This window comes from Scomber japonicus, chromosome 13 (assembly GCF_027409825.1).
Source record: "Scomber japonicus isolate fScoJap1 chromosome 13, fScoJap1.pri, whole genome shotgun sequence".
Lineage (NCBI taxonomy): Eukaryota > Metazoa > Chordata > Actinopteri > Scombriformes > Scombridae > Scomber > Scomber japonicus.
Window position 1 is genome coordinate 15444979 of NC_070590.1, and position 27205 is coordinate 15472183.

The 27205-nt window shown below is 36.8% G+C and overlaps 4 protein-coding genes across 5 annotated transcripts; all 4 read left to right on the forward strand.

Moving 5' to 3' along the window:
* The first annotated feature begins 1678 nt into the window (after positions 1 to 1678).
* On the forward strand, positions 1679 to 2740 carry waif2 (Wnt-activated inhibitory factor 2). The gene has a single exon (XM_053331906.1). The coding sequence runs from the start codon at positions 1679 to 1681 to the stop codon at positions 2738 to 2740; it is 1062 nt and encodes a 353-aa protein (XP_053187881.1).
* Positions 2741 to 15004: 12264 nt separating this feature from the next.
* Positions 15005 to 15970, forward strand: LOC128370894 (olfactory receptor 2AT4-like). Its single transcript, XM_053331078.1, has one exon. It carries the CDS (start codon positions 15008 to 15010, stop codon positions 15968 to 15970), a length of 963 nt encoding a protein of 320 aa, XP_053187053.1. The 5' UTR covers positions 15005 to 15007.
* A 2931-nt stretch (positions 15971 to 18901) lies between these two features.
* Positions 18902 to 19867, forward strand: LOC128370895 (olfactory receptor 2AT4-like). Its single transcript, XM_053331079.1, has one exon. The coding sequence runs from the start codon at positions 18905 to 18907 to the stop codon at positions 19865 to 19867; it is 963 nt and encodes a 320-aa protein (XP_053187054.1). The 5' UTR covers positions 18902 to 18904.
* A 2803-nt stretch (positions 19868 to 22670) lies between these two features.
* Positions 22671 to 25512, forward strand: LOC128371491 (cytochrome c oxidase assembly factor 4 homolog, mitochondrial). 2 transcript variants are annotated; one of them, XM_053331822.1, is made up of 2 exons: positions 22671 to 22781; positions 24841 to 25512. In XM_053331822.1, exon 2 carries the CDS (start codon positions 24874 to 24876, stop codon positions 25123 to 25125), a length of 252 nt encoding a protein of 83 aa, XP_053187797.1. In that variant the 5' UTR covers positions 22671 to 22781; positions 24841 to 24873; the 3' UTR covers positions 25126 to 25512. The 2 variants fall into 2 exon arrangements, with proteins under 2 accessions (XP_053187797.1, XP_053187796.1); XM_053331821.1 differs by having other exon boundaries at positions 22677 to 22781; positions 24838 to 25512.
* The last annotated feature ends 1693 nt before the right edge of the window (positions 25513 to 27205 follow it).

Sequence of the window (27205 nt, forward strand, 5' to 3'; positions counted from 1 at the left end):
ATCTGTCTTTAAGGAATTAGGAGAGCCATTAGAGGAATACAATTATCTTCATTTCTTTCTTTCTTTCTTTCTTTCTTTCTTTCTTTCTTTCTTTCTTTATGCTTTCTTCCTTTTTTTCTTTCTCACTAATTGCACTGCACTGCTTTTTGGAACTATCCGTGGTGCTGAACCTTTTGTGATCTCTGACTTTTTCTTTGGCCCCTTCTTTCGTTCTTTTTTTCCACCCCAGCCTATGGTCTGTTTGTTGTTGGACTAAAAAACTGCTCTTACATCCTTTCTACTTATTCCCTTTCTTCCTTCGTCTCTCTTTCAGTACTCAGAACAACAGTTTCTTCATTGCTAACTACAGAGGAAACGTAGTTAGCGCTGCAGCTAACGGAGCTGTCCGTGGTGCTGAATCTCGGGTACCTTTGTTCTGGTTCATTTAAGGTGTTATTGACACTTTTTATTTTTATTCAAGAATTATGTTGACTGATGGAAGAGTAAGCCAAGTATTGTCACTTCAGACAAAAGATGTATTAAACTTCTGTGTACTGTGACAGCGTCTTGCTTAATTAGAATATAATTCACCCTCGTTACTTTAAACCTTAGATTTAAAACGCCATTGTGGCATCTCCTCGTTTCTGAGAGAGTAATGAACGGAGACAAAGAAACAGACTAGTCCCACAGCGCCGCAGCTCTGAACGCCACTGTAAATCTCCGAGTTAGAAGCAGCTTATTTATCCAAGCTTATTGATTTGTTTCCCAACTCCATACTGTCAACGTGAAGAGTGAAGTTGTCTTTCTGTACAGAGGGGATCAATCAGAAAGTACTGGCCCTGATTTCACAGGTTCCACTACCCACAAGTAATTACATCAGCTGATTTGCAGCAAACAAGAGATACAATAATTTCAAGCTGTAATGATGGAAACACGATTTGGAAAGGATACGAGCGACTCTCAGGGAGTTAAATTATCCCACAACCATTTATTAGATGATGCGCCTTTGTAGTTCAAACTGGGAGGGACAGGGTTTTGCAATTTACATTTCACACAACAGTGAAACAATTGTCACTGCTGAGAAACGCATCGTTTATTAGTCACTAGTATTAGGGTTTTTCAAAAGGCCCAGTGACGCCACGATAACTCAAGAGACGATTTCTTCAGGGAACCCAAAATCACGAGAACAGTAAAAACTATTTTACTCTGAGTAACTGTTTCATCTATCAATATTTGATCAACTATACCCAACTATACATTAGGAGTTCTTCTATTACAGCGTGCATCTCTCTCTCTCTCTCTCTCTCTCTCTCTCTCTCTCTCTCTCTCTCCCTCTCTATGTCTCTTTCGCTCTCTCTCTCTCTCTCTCTCTCTCTCTCTCTCTCTCTCTCTCTCTCAGTGACAGGCGTCAAAAATACCACCAAGGGAGCGCGGATCAGCAGCTTTCCACGCAGCCACACTCAGCTTTTGTCCACCTTTCCTATGCGTAAATATCCCAAAGAAAACTCCTCCTTTCTCCAAACAGAGACGCGGAGCACCAACATGACAGTGGATAAAGCATTTTCTCTACTCTGATGGTTCAAAGTAGTATCCGATGCCGAACTGATTTCGACTTTACATGCCTTAGGATTGCAGTAGATCACCTTCTTTGCGAGACGCGTCGGCACACACCTGCTCTGAGGCTGAAATAAGGGAGAAGATGTGGATATTTTATAGTGCCGACAATTCAAAGTGTCTTTTTGCTATTTGGAATCAGTGGTGTTTGTATTACGCAGCGTTGGTGTGTTTGTTGTTTTCGCCTGTCAGGACGGATGATGCTTGCCCGTCGTCCTGCATTTGTGCCAGAGACTCGGGGACGGTAACCTGCCGTGATGGGGAGGACACTGAAGTACCAGGAGACATACCGGAATGGACGTCCACCTTGATACTCTGGGGGAGAAACATCTCAACTTTACAGCGAGGTGCGTTCATGAGCAACGACACGGAGTTGGAAATGACGACCCTCTCGCTGTCTTATAACGGGATACAGGTTATTGAACCGTACGCCTTCCTGGGACTCCCCCGTTTGCATTTGCTGGATCTAAGCCACAATCGATTGGAGTCTATCTCAGCCAGGGCTTTCCACGGGTTACCAGACCTGCGCTCTCTTTACCTGAATCACTCTATTTTGCCTGAGGCCACGGTGCAGCTTTCAAATGCGCTCGGCACACAAAGTTTGAGCAACCTCCACAGACTGGAGTTGGCGGGAAACAATTTGAAGTCCATCCCCCTGACGAGATTAGATATCTATAATCTCCACGCGTTAGTGTTGATAAATAACTCAATAGAGAGCATCACAGGGGAAAATGTAACCAGCTTGTACCAGCAAAGGCGCTTACGCGTCTACTTGTCTTTAAACCCGTTTTGGTGCAACTGTGAACTGGTGGCGTTTTACTACTGGTTGAAAAACTCATCCCAGTGTCCGGATGCAGGGCGTCTCCTGTGCAGTGAGCCGGAGGCCAAGAGAGGGTTTCTTCTGGAGAAACTCAGAGGAGAGGACGTGGATTGTATGAACGAGAATCTTGAAGCGGTTTCATATGTGTTCCTTGGTATAGTGCTGGCTTTGATTGGGGTGGTGTTCCTCATGGTGCTATATCTGAACCGAGGGGGCATCAAACGGTGGCTCAACAACATCAGAGAGGCGTGTCGAGACCAGATGGAGGTCTACCACTACCGCTATGAGCAGGACTCAGACCCGAGACTGGCTAACGTGGCTGTTTAAGCCTCTGAAACATGAGGCCAGTGCTGTGTAGTTAGTGAGAGGACAGGGGAGGATGGTGAGCTGGAGAAGATAGAGGCAGTGTCCTCTCATATCAGCATCTGTTTTTAAAACCAGTTTTATCATTTTCAGGAACTGAAGTGTATTCCTCTCACACTGGAATATGCACAGCCAAAAAGCCATGTTAAATGACTGTAAAAGACTAATAAGTGTTCATCTTGCCAGGTGAATACTGCATCTCCTTAGCAGTATTGTATATATTGTAAATGTATACCTCCTCAAGGGAGGATTGCTTGTCATGCATCATGTGGACACAGTCTACAGCAGCTTGTCAGACTAACTTAGTATTACTTTATTAGTTTATTAATCAAGTGACACTGTAAAAGTACATAATGTCTTATTTCAAAAAGCTGGAATGAACCAATGTAATTAATGAAAACTGCAGCCTTTTCAAACTGTTTAATAGTCTACATTCAGTTCTCCCTGCAGGGAATATTTCTATTACTGAGGGACTCCATACTGAGAGTAAGCAGTGGTAGTGAGGGAGGCGTGGGGGGTATAAGCTGACATGTTGGTTGGAGTGCCATGTTCATGTAAGCAGGGGATGCTGAAGTAAACTGTCATATTTCATCATGAGCCACATGGGAGAAGTGATCAACCCTTTACTTGCAAGCAGCCTTTGAAAAAATCCACACACGTACCATTTGACACACACCAGGTCAGTTTATCCATGAAAGGCAAGAGAGGAAGAGCCAGAATCTAACCATGCATGTGATTATTGTAGGCACAGAAAAAACAACCAAAACATTAATAAAAAGGTCAAATAAAAATGACGAGTGAGCAGTGTTCTTTACATCAGTACATTTTATCATCACTGTCTGGAAATGCTAACTTCATGCAGCAGGGAGTTACAAAGAAAGTGAAAATGTTTCCTTATTTTTAATTTATTGTCTTTTTTTAACACAGTTGCAAGAAGCAGGTATGAGTGAGTCCATCTGCTCCCTGAAGAAATTTTGGAAAGTGTACCTCATAACTCTGGACTACAGTAAAAGGTCACATTGTCACCACCCGCTGAATTCATCAGAAAAGGTCGGGACTATCACATCTGCTTCTTTTCAAAGCACCAAAGAGTGAAGGCTGGCAGAGGTCTGCACGGGGAGATACAACAGAAAGGCATGGCACTGTTAATCTCCTCAGTGGCGTGACTAATAAACCACGGAGAATGACGAACGACCTGTGAAGTCAGTATCTATCTATGGCCCGTAGCTCATCAACCGTCTTAACTAAAGGTCTCCATAACGATCAATTATTTTGGAACCAAGGTCGAACATGAAAAACCTGGGGGGGAAAATCTAAAAACAGCATAATCTGTATGTGTGTGTGTGGGGGGTGTGTGTGTGTGTGTGTGTGGGGTGTGTGTGTGTGTGTGTGTGTGTGTGTGTGTGTGTGTGTTTGTGTGTGTGTGTGTGTGTTAATTTAAGTCCTGTGTATAATTTTGTGTTAGCAGAGTTCAACTGATGCAAGTTAGACAAAAAAGTTAATTTAGTCATGACAAAATGATCCACAATCAGTATGATTCTCACCTGCTTCCCTCTCCTGTGGATCATAATTAACATGATTGCAGTAATACACTAAATCTACTGTTGATGTACAGTTGCTGGAAAAAGCCCATGAGGATGATTATCACTGGACAATTTTAGCCAAAAACACAGATCAAATAAATAAATAAAAATAAAGGAATACTTTTGAAACAGAAAATAGAAATGTATTTACCATGGTACACTCTGCATTGTGAGTATTTCACTATGTCAGTAGTGTAGGAGCTGCCTTCACATAAGAATGACAAGAAAATGTGACACACTGTCACTTGTTATGTCAGGTGACATGACAGTGCACCATACACTGTCATGTTGTATACAGAGACTGTAGATTTCAAACTACAGTAATCATTGTGACAGCAGTGTTCAAGGATAAAAGTAAATTGCATTGACTCATATTGACATCATACACTTCATGTATATTCATAAATGAGTCTGAGAAGGTTTTTCTGGAGGGCTTCATACGTTTCCAGGACTGTTTTAAAAGTTTTAAGATATACACAGCTAAGACATCCATGAAACTAAAACAATAATGTAAATCATTAAATTTAAGGTTAGACTTAAGGTAAGGTTTTAAGTTAAGGTATGTTTAGGTAAAGGTTACGGAAGCATAGGTGTAATTGGTAATACGAATCATGGTTGCATTGCAGGTTTCAAGGCCCTGGCATTGTGCATGTATCTTACTGGGATGTCTAAATGGAAGCAGAGCCATTGTTAATGTGTTACAGTCAAAATATCTGCAGTGAAAAAGGTCTTTTAATTGACTGAGTGACTTTGGAGTGACATTAGATTATCATGGGGGAAAAAGCATATAGACCTGTAGCTGAAAATGTTTATCTTGTACAGACAGAGAGAATAAAACAAATTGAAGGCATCTCAATTTACAGGCTCTTATAATGATTGATTTCAGCATGAGTCCTGCGATTCTTGGGTCTGTTCTGTACTTACAGTAAGAGACTAAAAATCACATATCAGCATAACTCTTCCTTGAACAGTCTGGTGTCAAGTCTTTCCAGAATCTTCTCTGATGTCTCCTGCTCTCTTTAAAACAAGTTAATTGTCAAGAAACACACAATTTCTTGAACAGTTTTGCAATTAAATGGACACTACTGTATATAACTGATATTTATTCATCAACCCTCCTCTATCACTTCTTTCTTTTTAGCCATCCACATTTCTTTTTTTATTATTTTTATGGGACATAAATAAAAATGTTAGTCAATGAAAAGAGATTTAATTTGTCGATCCAGGCCTCAACTCTGCCCTCTCTGTGTACTTCACTTGTCTTTGCTCCATTTCTTTGTTCTTCCTCCATTCTGCTAAACTCTGTTCACAAATACAGTATTTGTCAAAGACCTCCTCTACACCCGCCCTCCCTCTCTCTGTCTATTCCCCTCTCTCGCTCCTCTTTATCCAGGTAAATGACTTTATCCAGTTGAGTGACTCTGTAAGGACGTGGGGACAGGGTTTAAGCTGAGCCCAGCGAAAGGAAAGAGCAGCAAAAGAAAGATAAAGAAAAGAGGTGTAGAGAAAAAGATTCATTAGTGTTCTTTAGTCCATGCACCAAATGTCCTTGCTTTATGCAAAATAATGACTCATCGTCCTGCTCTATATATGAACGTCTGAGAGGCCAAAGCCCAACTACAAACTGAGAATATGTCTCAAATAAACACGAATATATTATCTTTACTGTTGATCAGCTGCTCCTGTCAGAGGGTTTAATCATATCTGAGAAGCAACACTTAAAGCCACTATTCAAATGGCCTTTATCTTTTCTCCACAGGAGTGCATTCAAACTGTTTGGTAAAGTGTCTGATGTCTCATAGCCCATCAACCACTGATTTAATAGTTATGGTTATTTGGACACATGCAGATTGTCAAATCTAAATGAATGTTCGCTGCTTACTCAGGTGAAATTGGTGTCCTGGGGTGGCGGATGTCTGAAGTTTGTGATGTGACAAATGGAAATGAGCTAGTTTGTTGTCTGCTGATAAGTGATTATTGATTGTGGATGTGTCACCACGGCTGCTGTCTGAAGATAAGAGAAGGTTTTTGGCAATGGTGACATGGTGCAGGAAGTGGAGGGTCAAATCTGTCTGGTTACTTTTTGCTCAGTGGCAGCTTAATTTTTCAAAGCACATTTTTTAAAGTAAAACTTTACAGAACAGCAAGAGGAATATTTAAAATGACTTCTCCACTGGAAGGGAACCGTCTGCTGATGTATGAAGTGAAGTGAACTGGAAGCAAATATGATATTTCTGTTTTTATTTCTTACTCGTTTTCTTCCCCCTATGACTGTCCTTCACAACACCAGCCAGTAGAACTTTCTCTGCATCTCAATGTAACCTCTTTCACTTTAAAATATAAGTCTTCAGGGTGCTGTCACAGCAATCAGAAATGTATTACCAGAAATGTTCACACACAGAGGGAGACAGCAGCTGTTAATTTAAAGGAAAAAATGGGTCACTGGAGGGACATCATGGTGTACTACAAATGAATCCTTTGACATTCCCTTTTATTTTACCTCTGCACCCAGTAGTACAGGAGACTAAGAGTGAGGGAGCAGGGTCTGAGCACAGAGGACTGAAAATGAAATATACTAGCCCTTGAGGAAGGCAGATAAAAAAAAAAAAGATTGAAACATTTTCTAAAAGTAAGCAGTACATTTTTGCAGATGGGTTGATTTAAATTGTACAAGTCCTTCTACATTGTTGGTCTTCCTATTATTTATGCTTTTTGGTACTGATAACGCTGCCTATCTAGCACCAAGCATTAAAAACATTTCTTAGTCTTGTTTACTTGTTCTTTGATTAGGTGTTTCCTGATTCAAATATGAACTTTGCTCATTTTTGACTGTATTTCACTCAGGCAGAGTTCTTGTACATTTGCTTTGTGTTCAATTGGTATTCCATGCTATGGAGATAATATACATTTTGTTACCACTCTCTGTGTTGTGTGTGTTGTTTTTATTATAATGCTTCTGCTTGCCTTGTCTGTCAAAGCATTTTGTAAACTCTGTTTTTAAAAGGTGCTATATAAATAAAGTTATTATTATAATAAAAGCTTATAAAAAGGCATTCTGGGTAAAAATGCTCCAGTTGATCCCTGTCTTTCTCAAGCCCTGAAGGGTCCATCTCACAGACATCCACCAGAGATTCAACTTCAGACTTCTGAGGATTGAAACATCATATAAGTTGATGGCAGGGATTCCCTCAGAGAAGAAGTGCCTGTTAAACCACTACTGAAACTCACACAGCTCCAAATATGAGTCAGAGTAGGGCTGACGATTTGACAATTACCATGTTTATTTTAAACCAAATTACTTTCAAGCCCAATCTTAATTGCTCATTATTAGCGTGCACCTCCACAAATATCCTTCCCATTTTAATTGTTAGGAGTGCAGACTGGGGACTTCATAACAGGTTCTTATGAGATTAATTAAGCTTAAATTTGAACAGTAAAAGGTTTGTTTGTTACAGCTGAGGTCATTATATCAGCATCCTGCAGTAATGACATCACAAACAGTTCCTTAGAGAGACTCACAGAAGTCAAAGAGGGGTCACAATGCCCTGTTTGATGATAAATTCATCCTCAGGGAACACTATGTTCTTATCATAAAGTATAAAGTATCAAACAGTACTGAATTAATATAAATATAAGTCTTCATGAAATAATGTCAAAATTCCAGCACCTGCTCTTTCAACATTTCATAATTAATGGTTCTGGCTACTCTGCAGTGTAATTACAAACTATGGGAACCAATAAATCTGAACCTTGGTGTGGCCTCTAAGCTCAAAGGTCTTGTGAATTTTGATAAGGTTTTAGAGAAGATGACTGCAGTTCTGGCATGCATCTTGATTCCTCCAGGATTGTGGATAAACACAGTTGGCTGGTCGATTGACCTCTGACCAGGAGAATCCATCTTAACAAGTCGTACGGGTGTCTCAGATCTATACACTAATTAAACCCGTTGACTGATTTGCCAGCATTTAAGAAGACACAGTCAGCGCTGTATGTAATGAGTTGATGAGAAAAGACACAGAGGGAGCGTTCTTGACCTCAATCTTCCACTGTAGGACAAACATTAATTCCAGAGATTTCACACGTTAATCATTTTCTCTCCAGTGGTTCATTTTGTATTCGGGTAACAAGAATCATAAATATTCTTCCCATGCCAGGTTAATGGAATGATTGAAAAGGTGAAGTTAATGCACAAGATATAAGCCAGGCACCATGATGGTAATTAAAATGTCAGAGATCCTACAGAGTAAAGACAACTTGTGGGTGCTTGCATCTTCAAAGCATCACAGACAAACTTTCTGATGACCTTATGGTTCGGTCATTTCATAAAAACCTGATACATAGCAGTTTTTACAAGCTTCTGTCCGTAATCCTGAATACCCCTCAGCAGCTGCCTTGCTTCTAAGAGACATTTAATTAAGCTTTTACTGGTTGGTCTGTCCTCTCAAGGACAAAATATAACCAGAAATCACCCCTTTAATATTCAAACCAATAATTTGATGTTTTAGGAGTCAGAATCAGTTTGAAACATGCAACCTGCTGAAATCAGTAGAGAAATTACAAGAGCCCAGAAAAAAGCTGACCATACATGCAGGTGTTTGTTAATCTATGTTCACTTTATTTTAGTGCGTGTTGGCTTCATCACTGTAATCTATTCACTATGAAAAATAATTGAATATTCAGTGGTTCTAAGACTGTTTATCAGATCAGAGAAATTTCCACATAATCAGGTAGCAAAAATACAGATTGTAGGCAGGTCATGTCTTTCACAGATGCCATTTTACACCCACATTACATTGCATTAAACAGGAACTTCACAGCATTCATGCCATAATGTTCCCTAAACAGATAATATCAAACAGCTCTACATTTCTTACTTAGATTGGTACACTGGTGTAGGTTTAATTACAGTAATACATAACTGTATTTTAACAGTTTTTTGACACAGTGTTTTCAATACTGATGCACTTCAAAAAAATTTAAGAAAGCAGTTAGATACCTTTGAAATGTTTTGTTCTCATTAAATCTCATTCCCATTAATCACACAGCCATCTACTGCAGCTTTGTTAATTAGCTGCCAGTGGGTGTATTTGAGCAGGATGTGTGTGATGGGCTGCTTCTCAGAAAAATAAAGTGCAATCTCAGCAGTATGAATATTTCATGCTGTCCTTCACTCAAGAGAAGCTGCAAATTCACTGACTGGTTATAACATTGGCCGGTTACCTCAGCAAAAACAGCATCTGCTCTGACAACCTGTCCGTCACTTCTGGAGCATTTCGAAGAGCTCTTTCCGCTCAGCGCAGTCTCAAGCTGTCTACTGCAACTTGAATTCCAGCCTGCAACCATACTCTCACCCCTATTTCCATTTATATTTCTATTTGACATTTCATGACATTTCATCAAAAACCATGTCCTGTAAAATAGTTACAAATTGTGCTATAACTATTATTACATCACAGCCTTGTCAGCCAGCATTTGAAAACACAGTTACCTTTTTACTCTCTTTTAATGCAATCCTGTTTTAGCCAGGCACATTAAAATCTTAAAAAGTTGTCAACTACTGCTCTCATGTGGTCATCCGACTATCATGCAGCTGCTTTAGTGGTACAAGTGGCAACATTAAAGGATCTCTCTGTTGTGTTTCTCTGATACACAATCCTATGTTGAACATGTTTGTAGAATGAAAACATGTATTGCCAATCACCAAAATACATTTCAAAATATGTAAGGCTTACCAAATATGTAGTCACATCATGCACTGTATGGTATATAAAGCAGCCCAAAAATATATTAAATATTGCAAGATGGCAAGAACCAACACTATGACCTAGAAGAAAGGGGAGGGGGGGGTTTCCCCAGAGGGGCTCCAAGTAGTTTCAAGGGGAAGCACAGTGAATGGCAGTGAAAAAGTATTGATTATTGAAATATTAAATTGATACCTGTGACATTAATATTCAAGTAAATTAAATAATTGTATTGTGTGGACAGTCCAAGAGACCCTGCCGGTTTAAGTTTCCATCATGATGAATGTGAAAATTTACTGCTTGACAGAATCTGAAAAATGTCTTCTTTTTTCTAGCAATAGTGAACATATGTCACAGTTAATGTTAGTGTAACTGCGCTACACTAGAAACAGCTCTTCTTTTAATATCTCTGGTTGTTGCAAATCACTGAGCAAGACTGCTTTATGACAATACAGGAATTACAGATATCTCAGTAAAAGTATCTTAATTTGTTGGGAAATTTCATTCACCTGGTTTGTAAGAAATATTCTCTTGTAAGAAGTATATCAATTATGTTTTCTGGAGATGAACCCTATGGCTGTATTGTTTTCTATTGATGTTGACATGAAAATCTACAGTCAGCAAAAGTGCTAATCATAGATGTATATTACTAGACAATAGTGTTTGTAACATGAATGTCAATTGCTGGAAGTTGTAATGCCATGTGGGATGGACCATTTTAATGGTATTACACGAAAATAAAGATGTATTCATTCTCACTGTAAAGCTATATACTGTATATCTCTCTATATATATGTTTTAGACCAAAGGCAGCAGTGTTTTATCAGTCAAAAAATAGCCATCATATATATAAACACATAAACACTACACTATAAAGCCAGTACTGCAAGTCTTCCTTTCAGAGACATTAGTGTAGGTGAGGAGTGAGGTGGAGCTCACACAACTGACTGACACCCCGTGCTGACTGTCACGTCCTCACTAAATCTTAATTATATTTTAAGTTTCACGCATCAATTTCAAACCGGTGCTCTGCAAAAAAGGACACAAGTGCTCATTTCTTATCCATTACCTTGGAGTGACAAGAATCATGAATCAATGTCTGGATGAGGAAAAATGTAGATCAGGCAGTTTAAGCGCAGCCATAAATCATTGGCAGTGTTAGTTAACAGTATGAAAGGAAGTTTTTAAAAATGTTATTCTCTCATAAAACTTGGTGATAGTGTTTAATATTTTGACAATGATTCATGTCCTTCTCTCTTACTGTGTCAGCCTGTACTGTAGCTCAATTGTTCCACCAAAATTGGACTACAAATCTGTCGTCCGGAAACTCTAAATCCACTGTTTGAGCTCTCCTCTCTACTCGTGGAGGGTTTCCTGGGGTCTTACCTTTTCAGGAGTCTGCTGTCCAGCCATCTATTTTCATTTTCAATTACTTACATAAATCAAACCCCAGCCCTGGCTCATGAGTTTGCTCCTGGTGCGAGTCATCAAGAAAAAGGTTTGTTTGTGTTTATTGCTCTTTGAGGTCAGTCAACTCTTCAAATATGGATTGACTTGAACAAATAATACAGTAATGCAGCCGAGAACCCAGAGGACATAATGATATCGGTTTTTATTGCTTTATTTTAGTGTACTTAAATTTAGTCTTGTCTGGCAGTCTGACACTTTCATGCAATTCCTTTTGGGATTCACAACTTACATTCATTTTATTATCTTAAAGGACATGATGACCGAAGACAAAAGGATCTTTCACTCCTCAGAGTACCTCTAATGAGTCCCAGTTGTGATGGGATCATTGGGGAAAGACACTTAGTGACCTTGCTTGAAAACAAACAAACCCCGTTTAACCATTAGAATAATTAATCTCTTCATTCATTCATAAGAAATAGAGGGGAAATATAGGAGCATAAATATTTCAAAGTATCAGTATCAAGGTATCAGATCAATAGCTGGTATTGGCAGACACCCTAAACTGAGGTATCAAATTCAGTAATGGAAGAGAAAATATTAGATTGATTATTTGTCTTCACAAACCCAGCTGTGTGGTCTCATGGTGACCTCTCAAACAACTCTCTTGTGAGATCATAAGAATATAATGATGTGGTCTTCATCGGGGTCTATATTCAACACACTACAGACAACACTTAAATGAGTGTGCAAGAAAAAATCATCATCAAGGTTAAAAATATGTAAAAGAATACCAACCTTAGTAATTTTTTTGTTTGTTTTACACCAATCTTACTTAAATGGTCTTTGTAGTGTGTTGTAAATAAAAATGTTGTCTATTCTACAGATAGACTAGTCTGGTCTGAAGTATGCATCAGGTGCATACGTTGTGTTTAAATACCAGTTAATGTGTGGGGGAAATGGCGTATGCATGGATTTTGTGTGTGGTTTTTGTGTGTTTATGAATCTGGCTCACAGGTGTTGCTGGAGTTTTGACCGCTTTAGGTTCCTTTGCTTCTATATGCACCTTAGAAGAGATTAAATTATGCCAGAATTGGACCCTATATGACATTGAATAGTTGGTATTACAGCAAAGCTAATATATCCTTCTTCTTCTTTTTAAACAAAAACAAAAACAAAACCTTTTTATACCATATACATTTATAGGAACATGTTGGGAAGTAAAGACTTAAAGCCATGTGTACAGTACACTTCACTTATATCACAATATCTAACCTCTGATGTTGCTCCTCAGACATAATCATGATAACCACTATAACTCTTCTGTTATTTCAGGTCATTTAGAGGCATTTTGATGCGGCACAAAAGCAATGTCTAGATGTATTGTGAACTGTTCTTTTCCATGAGCCTGCAGTACATAGTTTGTGTCCAAAGCCAACTCAGCAAATAAAAGTGAATACAATCTAAAGTTTAATGTCACCTATTATTTGTCACACTTAGCTTTCTAATTATAGGAAGGCGACGTCAGGTGGGGAGTAAGTGCTGTGTAGGTGCTGAGACTACAGACCTATCTCAGAGAAAGAGTGGCTCTCAGACAATTAGGAAGTTTACTTGGAGTTAAATGGCAGCTTTTCAAGAACACTAATGACTCATTAATATCAGTGTACACCCATTCCCATTCCCCTACAGTTTTTAATTGCGACAGTGCAAAACCTCCTAATGGATGCAGACGAGATTAATTAGGCTTAAGTCTGAATTTGTTTGTTACAGGCAAGGTCATTAACTAGCATGCTTTGGTAATGACATCACAAATACTGTAGGGCTCATTAGCAGGGTTCCCCGGAGTTAAAGAGGCAGGAGGGAATCCTTTTGTCTGGGGTCACTGTGTCCTGTTTGGTGATAAAAGCCCCCCTGTGGGAATATTATTCATTGTCAATGGCATAATATTTTGTTGCTTAGTTGCTAAGTTTTTCCAAAGTACGAAAGTTTTTTAAGAAGACCCATTCAGATTCATTCTGATTTCTTTTTGGTGTGGAATAAGCATTGTGTAACTGAAATAGAATTAATGTACTGTAACAATTATTAACCCATCCATGTTCCAAGTTAATATTAAAGTCAAACACAAGCTATTATGTTTCAAGATGTAATTAAGCCACTAAAATATCAAATTAAGTGTTACTGTATAGTCTGAAGAAAGATATAGCAGTGCCAAGAAGCTCAATCAATTTCCCTCCAATTGTACACAACTGCAAGACATGCAGGAATACATCGACAGGAGGGTTAAAATAACAGTCATACTGGCCCCTACAAATGTGCTTAAAATGTAAGTGATGGAGGACACAATCCACAGCCCTAGCTTTGAGCAAAAATGTATTTAAAAGTTAATGTGAAGATAATATGAGGGTTCAGTTATCTGAGTTAGTCAAATAAAGTGTATCTTCCACAGTTAGTCTTTTTAGAAAATGAATTCTTGTTTGTGCCTCATTGGAAAGCTATTTTCCTGTTCAGTGGAAAGATAATAGCAACAAGAGGGAATTAGGCACTAAAAAGACGGTAACTTTGATTTAACTCATTTGTACGACTGAAGCTTCATTTTAGATTCAAATAAACTTTTACATACATCTTTGCACAAAAGAAGGCTTGTGGATTTCAACCCTGTCAAGTCTTACACTGCGAGTGCATTATGAAAGGATCTTCTAATTGCCAGTATGAACAAGAGGAATGATTATGGCAAGGAAAATATGTGTCAATGTTCATTTGGGCAACTGACTATTATTTTAGAAAGATTTGGAAAATTGTGAACCTGACCTTTAATAGTCAAGCTGTTTCATTTATTAATCTGTTTCTAAAATGGAGTGCAGAGATGTACATTAAAAGAGGTCAAACATAGTGGAGCAGCCTGTGTGTATACAGTAGTGTTGGTGTTTGACTTAAAGAGGAAACTTTGAGTACAACACTACTCCAAAAAATGACTGCTCGAGTTGAGAGTTTAATTTTTTTCTTTGCATGTTTTCTTGCTCTCATGATAAGGATCAGTTCTTTGTTTTGTGTCCAAAATACTCTCAGTTGATGAAACCTTCATTCCAGTGCTAGGATACATCTCATTAATGCATTGTTCATATTATTCTTAATTAGAAATCTAGTTATTTGTTATCTCTGGAGATCAGTGAAGAGGGTATATTTTCTGCTGTACATGGGCCATTCAGTGGCTACTATCACCATCGTATGGTGTCACTTCAGAGTGTAAATTCATCATCGACAGAATAGGTGAACAAAACATACAATGGCACAATAGAGATGGCAAAAATAATGATAATAACACATATTATTCACACAATAATGGTATCAATACCTTAATTGTTCATTTGTGTGATGTCATGTCAGTTTCTTTGGAAAGCCTAATTGTTATAATGTACTATTTTTGATTATTTTTCAGGAAAAGGTTTCAAACACTGTGGACCAGACACTGTCCTGCAACACGCAGCCTGTGGAATTCAACTATGTCTTTGCTCAGGACTATTTTAAACACATCTGTCATCGTTCATCCTCCAGGCTTCTATATCATTGGATTTCAATCATTTCCCTACATTAGTGTCTACATGATCTTTCTCACATTTGTCTATGTGGTTACACTAGTGTTCAATGGTTTGCTGATCTACATAATTACATCCAACCACTGCTTACACACTCCAAAGTTTCTGGCTGTTTTCAATCTGGCAATAACTGACATAATCTTAAACACAAGCACTATTCCCAGCATGATAAAGACATTTCTTTTTAAGAACAACTTCATCCCGTTTAATCTATGTTTGTTACAAATGTATGTCTACTATGCATTTGTATCGTTGGAATCGTATGCACTTGCTATACTTGCCTATGACAGGTTAATTGCAATATGTCTCCCTCTGCGTCAGAACTTATTCAACTCAATGCCGATCATGTCTTGTATTATTGGCCTGATTTGGGTTTACAATCTGGTGAGAGTAGCATACAGCACGTCCATCATGACTCGACTGTCGTATTGTAACTCTGTCAGAGTGTTCAGTTATTTCTGTGACTATGCACCTGTGTTTAGACTGGCCTGTAATGATTACACATTGCAGTGGTCCATGGCATCTAAATCTAGTATGGTAAACCTGTTGGGCCCCTTTACTTTTATTCTTCTGTCCTACACTAGTATCCTGGTGACTGTGTTCAGGATGAAATCAGTAAGCAGTAGGTTGAAAGCTCTGGCCACTTGCATTGAGCATCTCATACTTGTTGCTGTATTTTTCATTCCAATATTCATCATTTTCTTAATGGGGCTTTATGTGCGATCCATTGACCCAGACCAGCGTGTGCTGAGCCTGTCACTGGCCTCTTGCATCCCACCTTGCATCAATCCTATTGTATATTCTTTGAAAACTAAAGAAATTAAAACCAGAGCCCTCACACTTGTCCAAAGAATGAAAACAAGTCCATGACAGCTTCCTTTTCTATGTGTGTGTGTGTGTGTGTGTGTGTGTGTGTGTGTGTGTATGTGTGTGTGTGTGTGTGTGTGTGTCATGCAATAGTGAAAGCAGTCTGGAAACAATCTGTTTGTCTGTTTTTCTAATACACTCCCCGTCTCCGTTCTTACCATATTTTGCTGATTTATTTATGCCTGCATGTGAATATAACTGATAACTGAATATAACAAATCTGATTTTATTTGACTATTTCTCACAGTCTGTCTCATTATTGTGTTTATGTAAGGTTCTTTCAGAGCTTATAAGTCAGTTTTCACACTAAACTAAGTTTAACTACACTGACTCCCAGAGTTCATTAAACAACAAAAAAGCTTTCAATATACATATTGACATATATATATACATATATTTAAATGTCTTGTAAAGTTGTGTCTTCTGTTCAATTGTGGCTCTGTAAAATGATTAAATAATTGCAAAAAATAAAAGGGCAATTATTGGACTCAGATATTTATTTAGTTATTTCTTTACCCCACGTTCTATTATAAATATTTAAGCTGTTGACATTTTAAAATGCCCACTTCTACAGAGAAAGGATGGAAGAATATTACATAATGAAATGTGAACCTTTAAATTAATACCACACACACCATTGTGGAGAAAGAACATCATATTGCTCAGCAGTGTCATACTAAAAGAAAAGAGTCCATATTTGATGATTGAAGATTTATCAGGGATATCATGAACATGTGTGGATTGTTTTAAACAACAGGCCTTTTTGATTTAAGTGCGCATTTCAAAGAAATAACATACTTTGGATGAGCTGGCAATTTCAGCATTTTAATATTTTGGTGCTTCTCAGCACAATTCACAAAGCCAGGATTTAATGCCAAAGACCTACTGAGAGCAGTGAAGTGAAAGGCTTCACTCATTTACTATCCATTACAGACATGCATTGCTTACAACTAATGTGTGTAGTTTTTACTGTCTTCATAGTTTCTACTGATTATAACATATGATTAAGATTATACACTTTCATACAATTTTGTATGTTTTACTATAAATTGAGCACAAATAGGTTAAAATAATCTATCTCTCTAAAAACAATGTGCAAAGCCAATCAAAAGCTTACCACTGACAACACATGCAAGTGGGTCAATGAGCTGATAGTACCAACATCATTGAAACCTCTGTACAATGAGCATCATGTTGGACAAAATAAGATAATTATAACTGAAAGATTTACTGAAATGAGATGTGTAATCTTTAGCTTTAACTCAACTCAACTCAACTTTATTTATATAGCACTTTAAAACAACCACAGCTGAAACAAAGTGCTGTACATAAATAGGAAATAAATACTCAAATAATTGTTTATTGTTTTTAAAACAAAAAACAATAAAACAATAACTAAGAACAGACCATAAAACACTAAAACAGGAGCAGAGTCTCGTGACGGTTATAGGATAAGAAATTTGCCCGTAAGACTCACAAAGACTAACAGTGGTAAATTGAGTTTAAAGTCTGAATGGAGGTTAGTGATAATACCGTCTACAGTTAATAAAATTAGGAACAGTAGATTAAAGCTTAGACATGTTGTTTGATTAAACAAAAGGTAGACAGAGGACACTCAGTGGAGTGTAGAGACACAGACTACTGGTCATGAAAGCAGACATTCTGTCACCACTTTAGTTCACAAAATTAGTGAATGTACACTTGCACCCAGTTTACCTCAATTCATGATTGTATGTATTCCTAAAAGGTGCAACTGAGATTAATTAGTCTGAACTTTAAACAGTAAACAGTTTGTTTGTTTATTAAAGTCAAGGTCATTAACCAAAATGCTCTTGTGATGGCATCACAAATTGGAGTCATTAGTAAGATTTAGTTTTAGCTCCCAGTGGTCTGTTTAATGATAAATGCACCCTCTGGGAACAAACACTAGTCTATGCAATATGCAAGATATTACTGAATATTGCACTCTTTACTAACTTCATACATAGTTCACAATATGTAATTTAACTTTGTACAGTTCTAAAAAAACATCTCATAAAATCAGAAAACAAAGGTACAAATGTAGATTTTTCATACAGACTAGTCAGGAGTATAATTATGCTGTATTCATTTCTGTACAAGCCTCCTCCTGCCTCCTCTACGTTTCCAGCACCTGTTCAAATAAATAAGTTATTAATTTAGGATGCCTTGATAGTGTTATATTTAAGATTGCTGATAACGTGAGGACTCCTGGTCTTTAACACTTACTAAACTCTCTGGAGGTCACAGAGGTCACTGTGATCAGGTTAAGAGATCTTTTCCTGATTTACTTTGGCCTCTCTCACTCTTTCACACTCAAATTCTAACTAAAGGAAAGAAATAGCTCATAGTTAACCACCATCATTTATCAACAGTCAGTGGAATAGTAATTATACTTTAATGGTACCATTTTACAAAATTCTCTTGTCCAAATGTATGATTTTGAGCAAATTTTCATGACAACATTGAGTGTTGTCTAATGTTCTTGTCAGGTATTTATATCAATAAATCATAATTCAGGGAAAAACTATAGCAGTACTCTCCAAAGACCAATTTCATTGATACAGTGTTGCACGATGACTTTGCCAGTCTCTGTTGAAAGCTATGGTTGAAAGTTGTTGCATATGATTCATCTCCAGAGATCAATCAGGAGAGTATATCTATTACTATCCACCAGGCACACATGCAGACGTCTGTATGTTTCGTTTGGAGTCAGCATCAAAAAGTAAAACAATCCCTAACAGAAAATTAGGTAAGTGTTACTGACCAAGTTGTTGTGTGATTCAACTAAGTGACAATTCGATGTGCTGATCAGAATGGAAACAAAATATACATTTAAGTAATTAAATTACATCTAGGTCAATGGTCTGATGTACACAATGTGTGATTTCCTTGTTTTTCAGCCTGTGGAGTTCAACTATGTCTTTGCTCAGGACTATTTTAAACACATCTGTCATCGTTCATCCTCCAGGCTTCTATATCATTGGATTTCAATCATTTCCCTACATTAGTGTCTACATGATCTTTCTCACATTTGTCTATGTGGTTACACTAGTGTTCAATGGTTTGCTGATCTACATAATTACATCCAACCACTGCTTACACACTCCAAAGTTTCTGGCTATTGCCAACCTGGCAGTGATTGACATGCTTTTAAACACAAGCACTATTCCCAGCATGATAAAGACATTTCTCATTAAGGACAACTTCATCCCGTTTAATCTATGTTTGTTACAAATGTATGTCTACTATGTTTGTCTAGCAACTGAGTCGTATGCACTTGCTATACTTGCCTATGACAGGTTAATCGCAATATGTCTCCCTCTGCGTCAGAACTTATTCAACTCAATGCCGATCATGTCTTGTATTATTGGCCTGATTTGGGTTTACACTCTGAGTTTATTAGCATATAGCACGTCCATCATGACTCGACTGTCGTATTGTAACTCTGTCAGAGTGTTCAGTTATTTCTGTGACTATGCACCTGTGTTTAGACTTGCCTGTAATGATTACACATTGCAGTGGACCATGGCATCTAAGCCTAGTATGGTAAACCTGTTGGGCCCCTTTACTTTTATTCTTCTGTCCTACACTAGTATTCTGGTGACTGTGTTCAGGATGAAATCAGTAAGCAGTAGGTTGAAAGCTCTGGCCACTTGCATTGAGCATCTCATACTTGTTGCTGTATTTTTCATTCCAATATTCATCATTTTCTTAATGGGGCTTTATGTGCGATCCATTGACCCAGACCAGCGTGTGCTGAGCCTGTCACTGGCCTCTTGCATCCCACCTTGCATCAATCCTATTGTTTATTCTTTGAAAACTAAAGAAATTAAAACCAGAGCCCTCGCACTTGTCCAAAGAATGAAAACAAGTCCATGACAACTTTCTTTTCTATGCAAGAACAATCTGTGGATAGTTTCATACTCAAGGGAAGACTGTGTGTTTGTGTGTGTGTGTCACTGTGAAAGAGAGAAAGTAGGGATAGTTTCATCTAATCTGGAAACAATCATCTATATTTTCTAATATTTCAACAACACTGATGTTTTAATCTGTATTTGATATTCTGCTGTTATTTTAATATTCACTGATATCAAATGTACTAAATACTTACCCCATTTTATTTCTAATGATGTTTTTTTTAATTATTCATTCATAGAATATATTTAGTTGTCTGTATATATATTTGTATTATATTTGTAAAATGAACTGCACTGTTACCTATCAAATGTGACTTTATTGTACTGTTTCTCACATTTATTTTCCTCAGGATTCGTCTGTATCAGTATCATTATTGTTAAGTCATTATTGTTAAGCTTATAAGTCAGTGCTCCGGTTCAAGCAGTTTAAGTTTAAGTACACTGACTCCCAGAGTTTATTAAGCCACAAATAAAGCAGGGCCTGCCATATACAAACATTGATTTAAGTGTCATTTCTGTTAAATTCTGGCTCTGTGAAATGATTAAAGACTTGCAAGAAAGAAAAGGGTATGTAGAGGAATCATTGGACTCAGATATTTATGTAGTTAATAATTCACACCACTTTCTATGATGAATATTTAAGCTTTTGACATTTTAAAATGCCCACTTCTATAGAGAAAGGATGGAAGAATATTACATAATGAAATGTGAACCTTTAGATTAATACCACACACACCATTGTGGAGAAAGAACATCATATTGCTCAGCAGTGTCATACTAAAAGAAAAGAGTCCATATTTGATGATTGAAGATTTATCAGGGATATCATAAACATGTATGGATTGTTTTAAACAACAGGCCTTTTTGATTTAAGTGCTCATTCCAAAGAAATAACATACTTTGGATGAGCTGGCAATTTCAACGTTTTAATATTTTGGTGCTTCTCAGCACAATTCACAAAGCCAGGATTTAATGCCAAAGACCTACTGAGAGCAGTGAAGTGAAAGGCTTCACTCATTTACTATCTATTACAGACATGCATTGCTTACAACTAATGTTTGTAGTTTTTACTGTCTTCATAGTTTCTACTGATTATAACATATGATTAAGATTATACACTTTCATACAATTTTGTATGTTTTACTATAAATTGAGCACAAATAGGTTAAAATAATCTATCTCTCTAAAAACAATGTGCAAAGGAACATAAAACAATTAACAGGAAATGAATACTAAAATAATTGTTTATTGTTTTTAAAACACAAACAATAAAACAATAACTAAGAACAGACCATAACACACTAAAACAGGAGCAGAGTCTCATGCACAGTTATAGGATAAGAAATTTGCCCATAAGACTCACAAAGACTAACAGTGGTACATTGAGTTTAAAGTCTGAATGGAGGTTAGTGATAATACCGTCTACAGTTAATAAAATTAGGAACAGTAGATTAAAGCTTAGACATGTTGTTTGATTAAACAAAAGGTAGACAGAGGACACTCAGTGGAGTGTAGAGACACAGACTACTGGTCATGAAAGCAGACATTCTGTCACCACTTTAGTTCACAAAATTAGTGAATGTACACTTGTACCCATTTTACCTCATGATTGTATGTATTCCTAAAAGGTGCAACTGAGATTAATTAGTCTGAACTTTAAACAGTAAACAGTTTGTTTGTTTATTAAAGTCAAGGTCATTAACCAAAATGCTCTTGTGATGGCATCACAAATTGGAGTCATTAGTAAGATTTAGTTTTAGCTCCCAGTGGTCTGTTTAATGATAAATGCACCCTCTGGGAACAAACACTAGTCTATGCAATATGCAAGATATGACTGAATATTGCACTTTTAACTAACTTCATACATAGTTCACAATATGTATTTTAACTTTGTACAGTTCTATAAAACATCTCATAAAATCAGAAAACAAAGGTACAAATGTAGATTTTTCATACAGACTAGTCAGGAGAATAATTATGCTGTATTCATTTCTGTACACGCCTCCTACTGCCTCCTCTACGTTTCCAGCACCTGTTCAAATAAATAAGTGATTAATTTAGGATGCCTTGATAACGTTATATTTAAGATTTCTGATAACGTGAGGACTCCTGGTCTTTAACACTTACTAAACTCTCTGGAGGTCACAGAGGTCACTCTCACTCTTTCACACTCAAAATACTATCTAAGGAAAGAAATAATTGAGTTAACCAACATCATTCCTCAAAATTCAATGGTATAGTGATTATATATATATTTCCATTTTATCATATTCAGTATAAAATGCAACTAAAAGTGCAACTTTGAAATTATGAAGGATTGTTTTTTGTTTTTTTAATATATGATTTTTGCATATTTTTTCACGATATTAATATACTACAGGTATACCTATATTCAATAAAAAGTGTGATCACAATAATGTTTAAAATCGGACTACCAGGTCATGGATACAGTATACTTTTAAGCGAAACGAATTGCTAATGCTAGACAGTGCGTGCATAATGTATTTTTCATGTACATTCAAACAGTCTAAACTTCATTAAGACTTATTGTGAGGTATTTGTGTTTGGCCTATAGATTTTATTTTATTCTACTAAGCGTGTATGTATATAAAACTGTAATAAACTTCCTCCATCTCAGGGATACTACATACTAATTTAACTCATTCAATGTAGTTGTACTAATGACCTATGGGGGGCAGCAGTACGACTCTGCTGCGTCTAGTCTGCTGCAAATATCAGAAGAAGAAGAAGAAGCGGAAGAAGTTAAGTAACATTTAACGGTGTGTTGCTGGTTATGGAAAGTCCAGAGTTATTGAAGGTTAAGGAAACCTAACTTCGGTTCCTCGACAGACACAATCACCCTGAGAGAAAAACAGGTAGGGACAAGCCCCAGATAGCTTTACTGTAGGAAGTGTTGGTTAACCTTTAGTTTAGTATCATAGTGTTATTTTGGACATGGCTAACATTAGCTCAGCTACAGTTCAGTGTGTTGCTTTCTGCTTCAAACGACCTGCTGAATTTAAGTGAAACCACTACTACAGGATACACTGGTGACGAGTATTTTCATTGCTGGTGGAAGAATTATTCATATATTGCTGACTATGTTCAGAATAAGTCCCACATTTAAAATATCAGCAAAGTCTATTTCAATAATCAAAAGTGCCCCAGTGTTAACTCTAACACAGTATATATTGTACATCATTTTTTATGCAGTCACATGTATAAAAGCTATTATTTGTATATAAAGTTACTTATCTCTTTTCATCATTCAATCTTTGCACTCTTTTATACCTGTTTGGTATCTGTGCAGGGTTCCCACGGTCATGAAATTCCTGGGAAAAGTTATGAAATTAGTTTTCCTGGCCTAAATGGTTTGGAATAAGATGAATGTTTTGGAAAAGGTTTGAATTAGGGCTGACCTGATCTAATATAAAAGATAACATATATAAGACTGGCTGCATGAGCTTGGACCCCCCTCTTTTACCAAGTCAAAAATCATTAGATTAATTTAATATGAAGATCATCGGTTTCTATACTCAGCTTTTTTTAAATCTTCTATCATGTGATCTGGGGCCAAAACGCTTCCTCTGGATGTAATTGCAAAATCTTTCTGCCTACTTGAATTAAATCATGGAAATTGGATAAAATATTATGGAATAATTATGGAAAAGTTTTGAAAATTCATTGGTAAAAATGTGTGGGAACCCTGTTTGTCTAAAATAATGGATCTACATGTCCACAGACATTGAATGTTGTTTTCCACTTTTGTTTTTAAAGCCTGACCAATACATTGGTCAGTTGATATTATCGGTCGATATCTGCCTATCACAGATATGTTAGTAGCTGTCTATATGTTGTCTGATATGATATATTTCTATTTTTTAACTTTATGTAGGCAGTATTTTCTGTGTGATTAATCCCTTTTCTTACTCAATCAAGTTATATACTTATATTTACATAAGTTAATAGTAACATATGTTTTTTGGTTGTTTTTTTATTCATAGTTATTTATAATGATTAAATTCCCATTTTACTATTTCAGTGCACTGTTTTAATTGTTAACCATGAAGTTTACTCTTAAACATAAGATATAATGGCCTCTATTACATATTTTAATAACCGCATTTGACGGATCATTACAAAAAAGGTGTTTATGTGCATATTCTGTACAGATTATTGGCCAATATATCAATATCCACATTTTTTCTCCCTAATATCAGTACCAGCATCGGCTCCAAAAATCCAGTGTCAGTCAGGCCCTAGTTTCTATGTGTATGTATCTATTTGCTTCACCCACCTGCTTGTACATAGCAGTAATATGTTTGTTTGATTATCTTTGTGTGGCTTGTTGTCCATGTGTGTCTTTCTAAAGATTTTTGTGAGGAAATTCATTGAGAGCCACAAGAAACTGGAGTCACATTCCTTTTATGCATACATACTTTCCAAGTACGTAAACATACGTGTAGAATAAAGATAAATCTGATTCTCAGTGTAGCAGCTGATCAAGTTCATATTAATTGTACACAGTTGCTGCAGTACAATCCTTGAATAACTAATGTAGCATAGAGATGTGAGATAAATTTGTACTTCACAAATGATGAAATTATTAATAAAAACATGCTATTTTGAGAATTTTGTGACATATAGTTACTAAGTACCTTATGAGATTAGATAGATTTACAACACACACACAAACAACCATAACATTCAAGACAATAGTATTAAAACTAAAATATAACACAAAATTACAGATAAGACAGAGCAGTGTCATATCTAGTTACTAAATAGGTTCTTTCATTTTCTAAAAAAAAAAGCGTTGTTGAGAGGCCTGCACAGCCAAGGCATCGTGAAAGAACAGCTAGGAGGTCCTGTGTTTGCTCTCAAAACTGTATTATTATTTGTTTTCTTAATAACATTGTATGTTGTCTTAAGCAGACTTCCTGAATCAACACCGCACATTCATACAGGATGGCATCCCCTTCACCTCATGACCGCAGCCGTAAAGACGACGAGGATGACCCTATTGAACAGATGATATCTCGCACAGGCTGTGCTGAACTACACTATGCCGTGCAGGAGTGCATGGCTGAACACCAGGACTGGCGAGTATGCCAGAGTCAGGTCCAGACTTTCAAAGACTGTATGATGAATTTCCAGAACATGCGGAAAAAACAACTGATGAAACAGCTGCCCACCTCCACTGAGTCTGCACCCAGCTGAACTCATAAAACTGCGTGCACAAAGTGTGGATGGGGGGTGTTGAGGAACTGCTTGATATGTTTGATGTGGAAATACTGAATTAATGTAATAATTTATAATGAAAATCAACAAGTATTAGCAGCTACCGATAAGCCTGACTGGACTTTCTAGTGTGTGGTGTAGAGTCATCACAGCGGTATCTGTTTATATGTTGACTGATAAATAAAAATACTTTTGAGTACAGTAACTCCAAAGACATGTTTAAGGTCATATGGAAGAAATCTCGTATCTCGTAAGTTACCCCACTAATGATGCCTGGATTGTATACAACTTCTACAGTTGTATAAATAGGGTCTTTACTCACAAATCCATGCATTGCAAAGTTTGTAAGTACACCAGGAGTTAAATAAAATAACACTTACCTGATGGCTTTTACTCTGTTGCGACTGCTAAAACTGTAAACATCGTCAAAATCTTGTGCGATCACTGAAATCCCGCACAGAGCACATGAAAATGAGTAGCTCGATTTCGAAGGTGCTGAGGCGGTGATTAGATAGACATAATGGTGCAAATGATGCTAGGTCGAAATTACGGCGAACCATCGCTTTAAGCATTTTGGATGGAGAAGGTCATTGTGGAGGCAGGTTGGTTGTGTGTTTGTTTGTCTGTCCCTTGTGGGGGTGCAGAGGTTGACCTTCTCTTGCTCTCTGACATACTGACATTTTCTAAAAACATTTATAGTAAATACTCTATGTTGACAAGAATTACAAATATCTCTTGAATCCTATGATGACAGAACAGTATAGATCATCAGTGTGGGGAAGGCTATAAATATGGACACCAGAGCAGTGGTTCCCAAAGTGGGTGCCATGAGTACAGGCCAAGGTGTTGTGAGATTCCATCATGGTTCATTTATTATGCTTGTTAGTAACATTTCATTGCATTCAAAATGTTTAACATCTACATTAACTATATGTTGTGTTTTTTTACATATCAAAACAAAATTGATAATCAATAAAATATCAAAATCACCATAGATGACAACTTTCTGTTGCCGGTTGTCACAGTAACAACACTGTTTCTAGCTTGGGAGTTTTGCAGGAGCTCAGCAGTCAGAAATAACTAAGTGCCAGAGCAGCGATGGAAAGGTTGGACACAAAAAACAGCTGAAAGAAATGCTGCTTGCTATTACTTTTTTTATTATCATCATCTCCAGCTCAAGAGTTATCACCCCATTATCATAATAGAACAAAAGGTCTGACCTTTTTACTGAGGCTTTACCAGGCTGAGAGTTAATATTTTCTTGGATGTAACATATGTATTCTTTATTTTCAAGTCATTATACATACATGGAAATACTTCGTCGACAGAAGTGAGAATGCCTCATATGAACAATAATTCAAAATATTATTAAAAAAACGTAATTTTACACATTCACTGCATACTGTACTGACACACATTAGTCTCAGCATTTTGTTAGTATCAGATTCTGCTATTGTAGTCTGACTCCTGACTACAGGACAGTGCAGTTAGTTAATGGACAATGCATCCAGAAATGTCATGCATTGATTATCTCAATATGTCGAGATAACAAAGCTTGTTTTCTCAAGATAATTAAATATTTAACTCATGACCTCGCGATAACAGCATTAAAAAAATAACTGCAAGCACAGCCATTCTGGGCTTCCGTAGTATTTATTGTTTGTTTTATTTTATCATTTTATTAAAGTAAAATCTATATTCAAATTTATCTGTACATCTGCACAGCACCTGTTGGTCTTTATTGTGAGTCATTGAGAATGAGTTAAACAATTTAATATGTATATAATACAACATAATATGAAAATGTAAAAAGCTTCTGTGAACATAATCAGCTATCTACATATATTTGGGGTTGGGTGGCTTTGGGGTGGAGGAGTGAACCAAAGCACCAGAATATACTATGTCATTCTGTTGTATTTTTAAAATTAAAATATTCTCACAAAATAGTCTTACAAAAGTTCATCTCAACAAAATGACAAAATCATCATTCAGAACAATAATTAGATGTTTTGTTATGAGTGTAAGAGGAGTTTAATCAAAATAAGCAGCAGTTCCACTC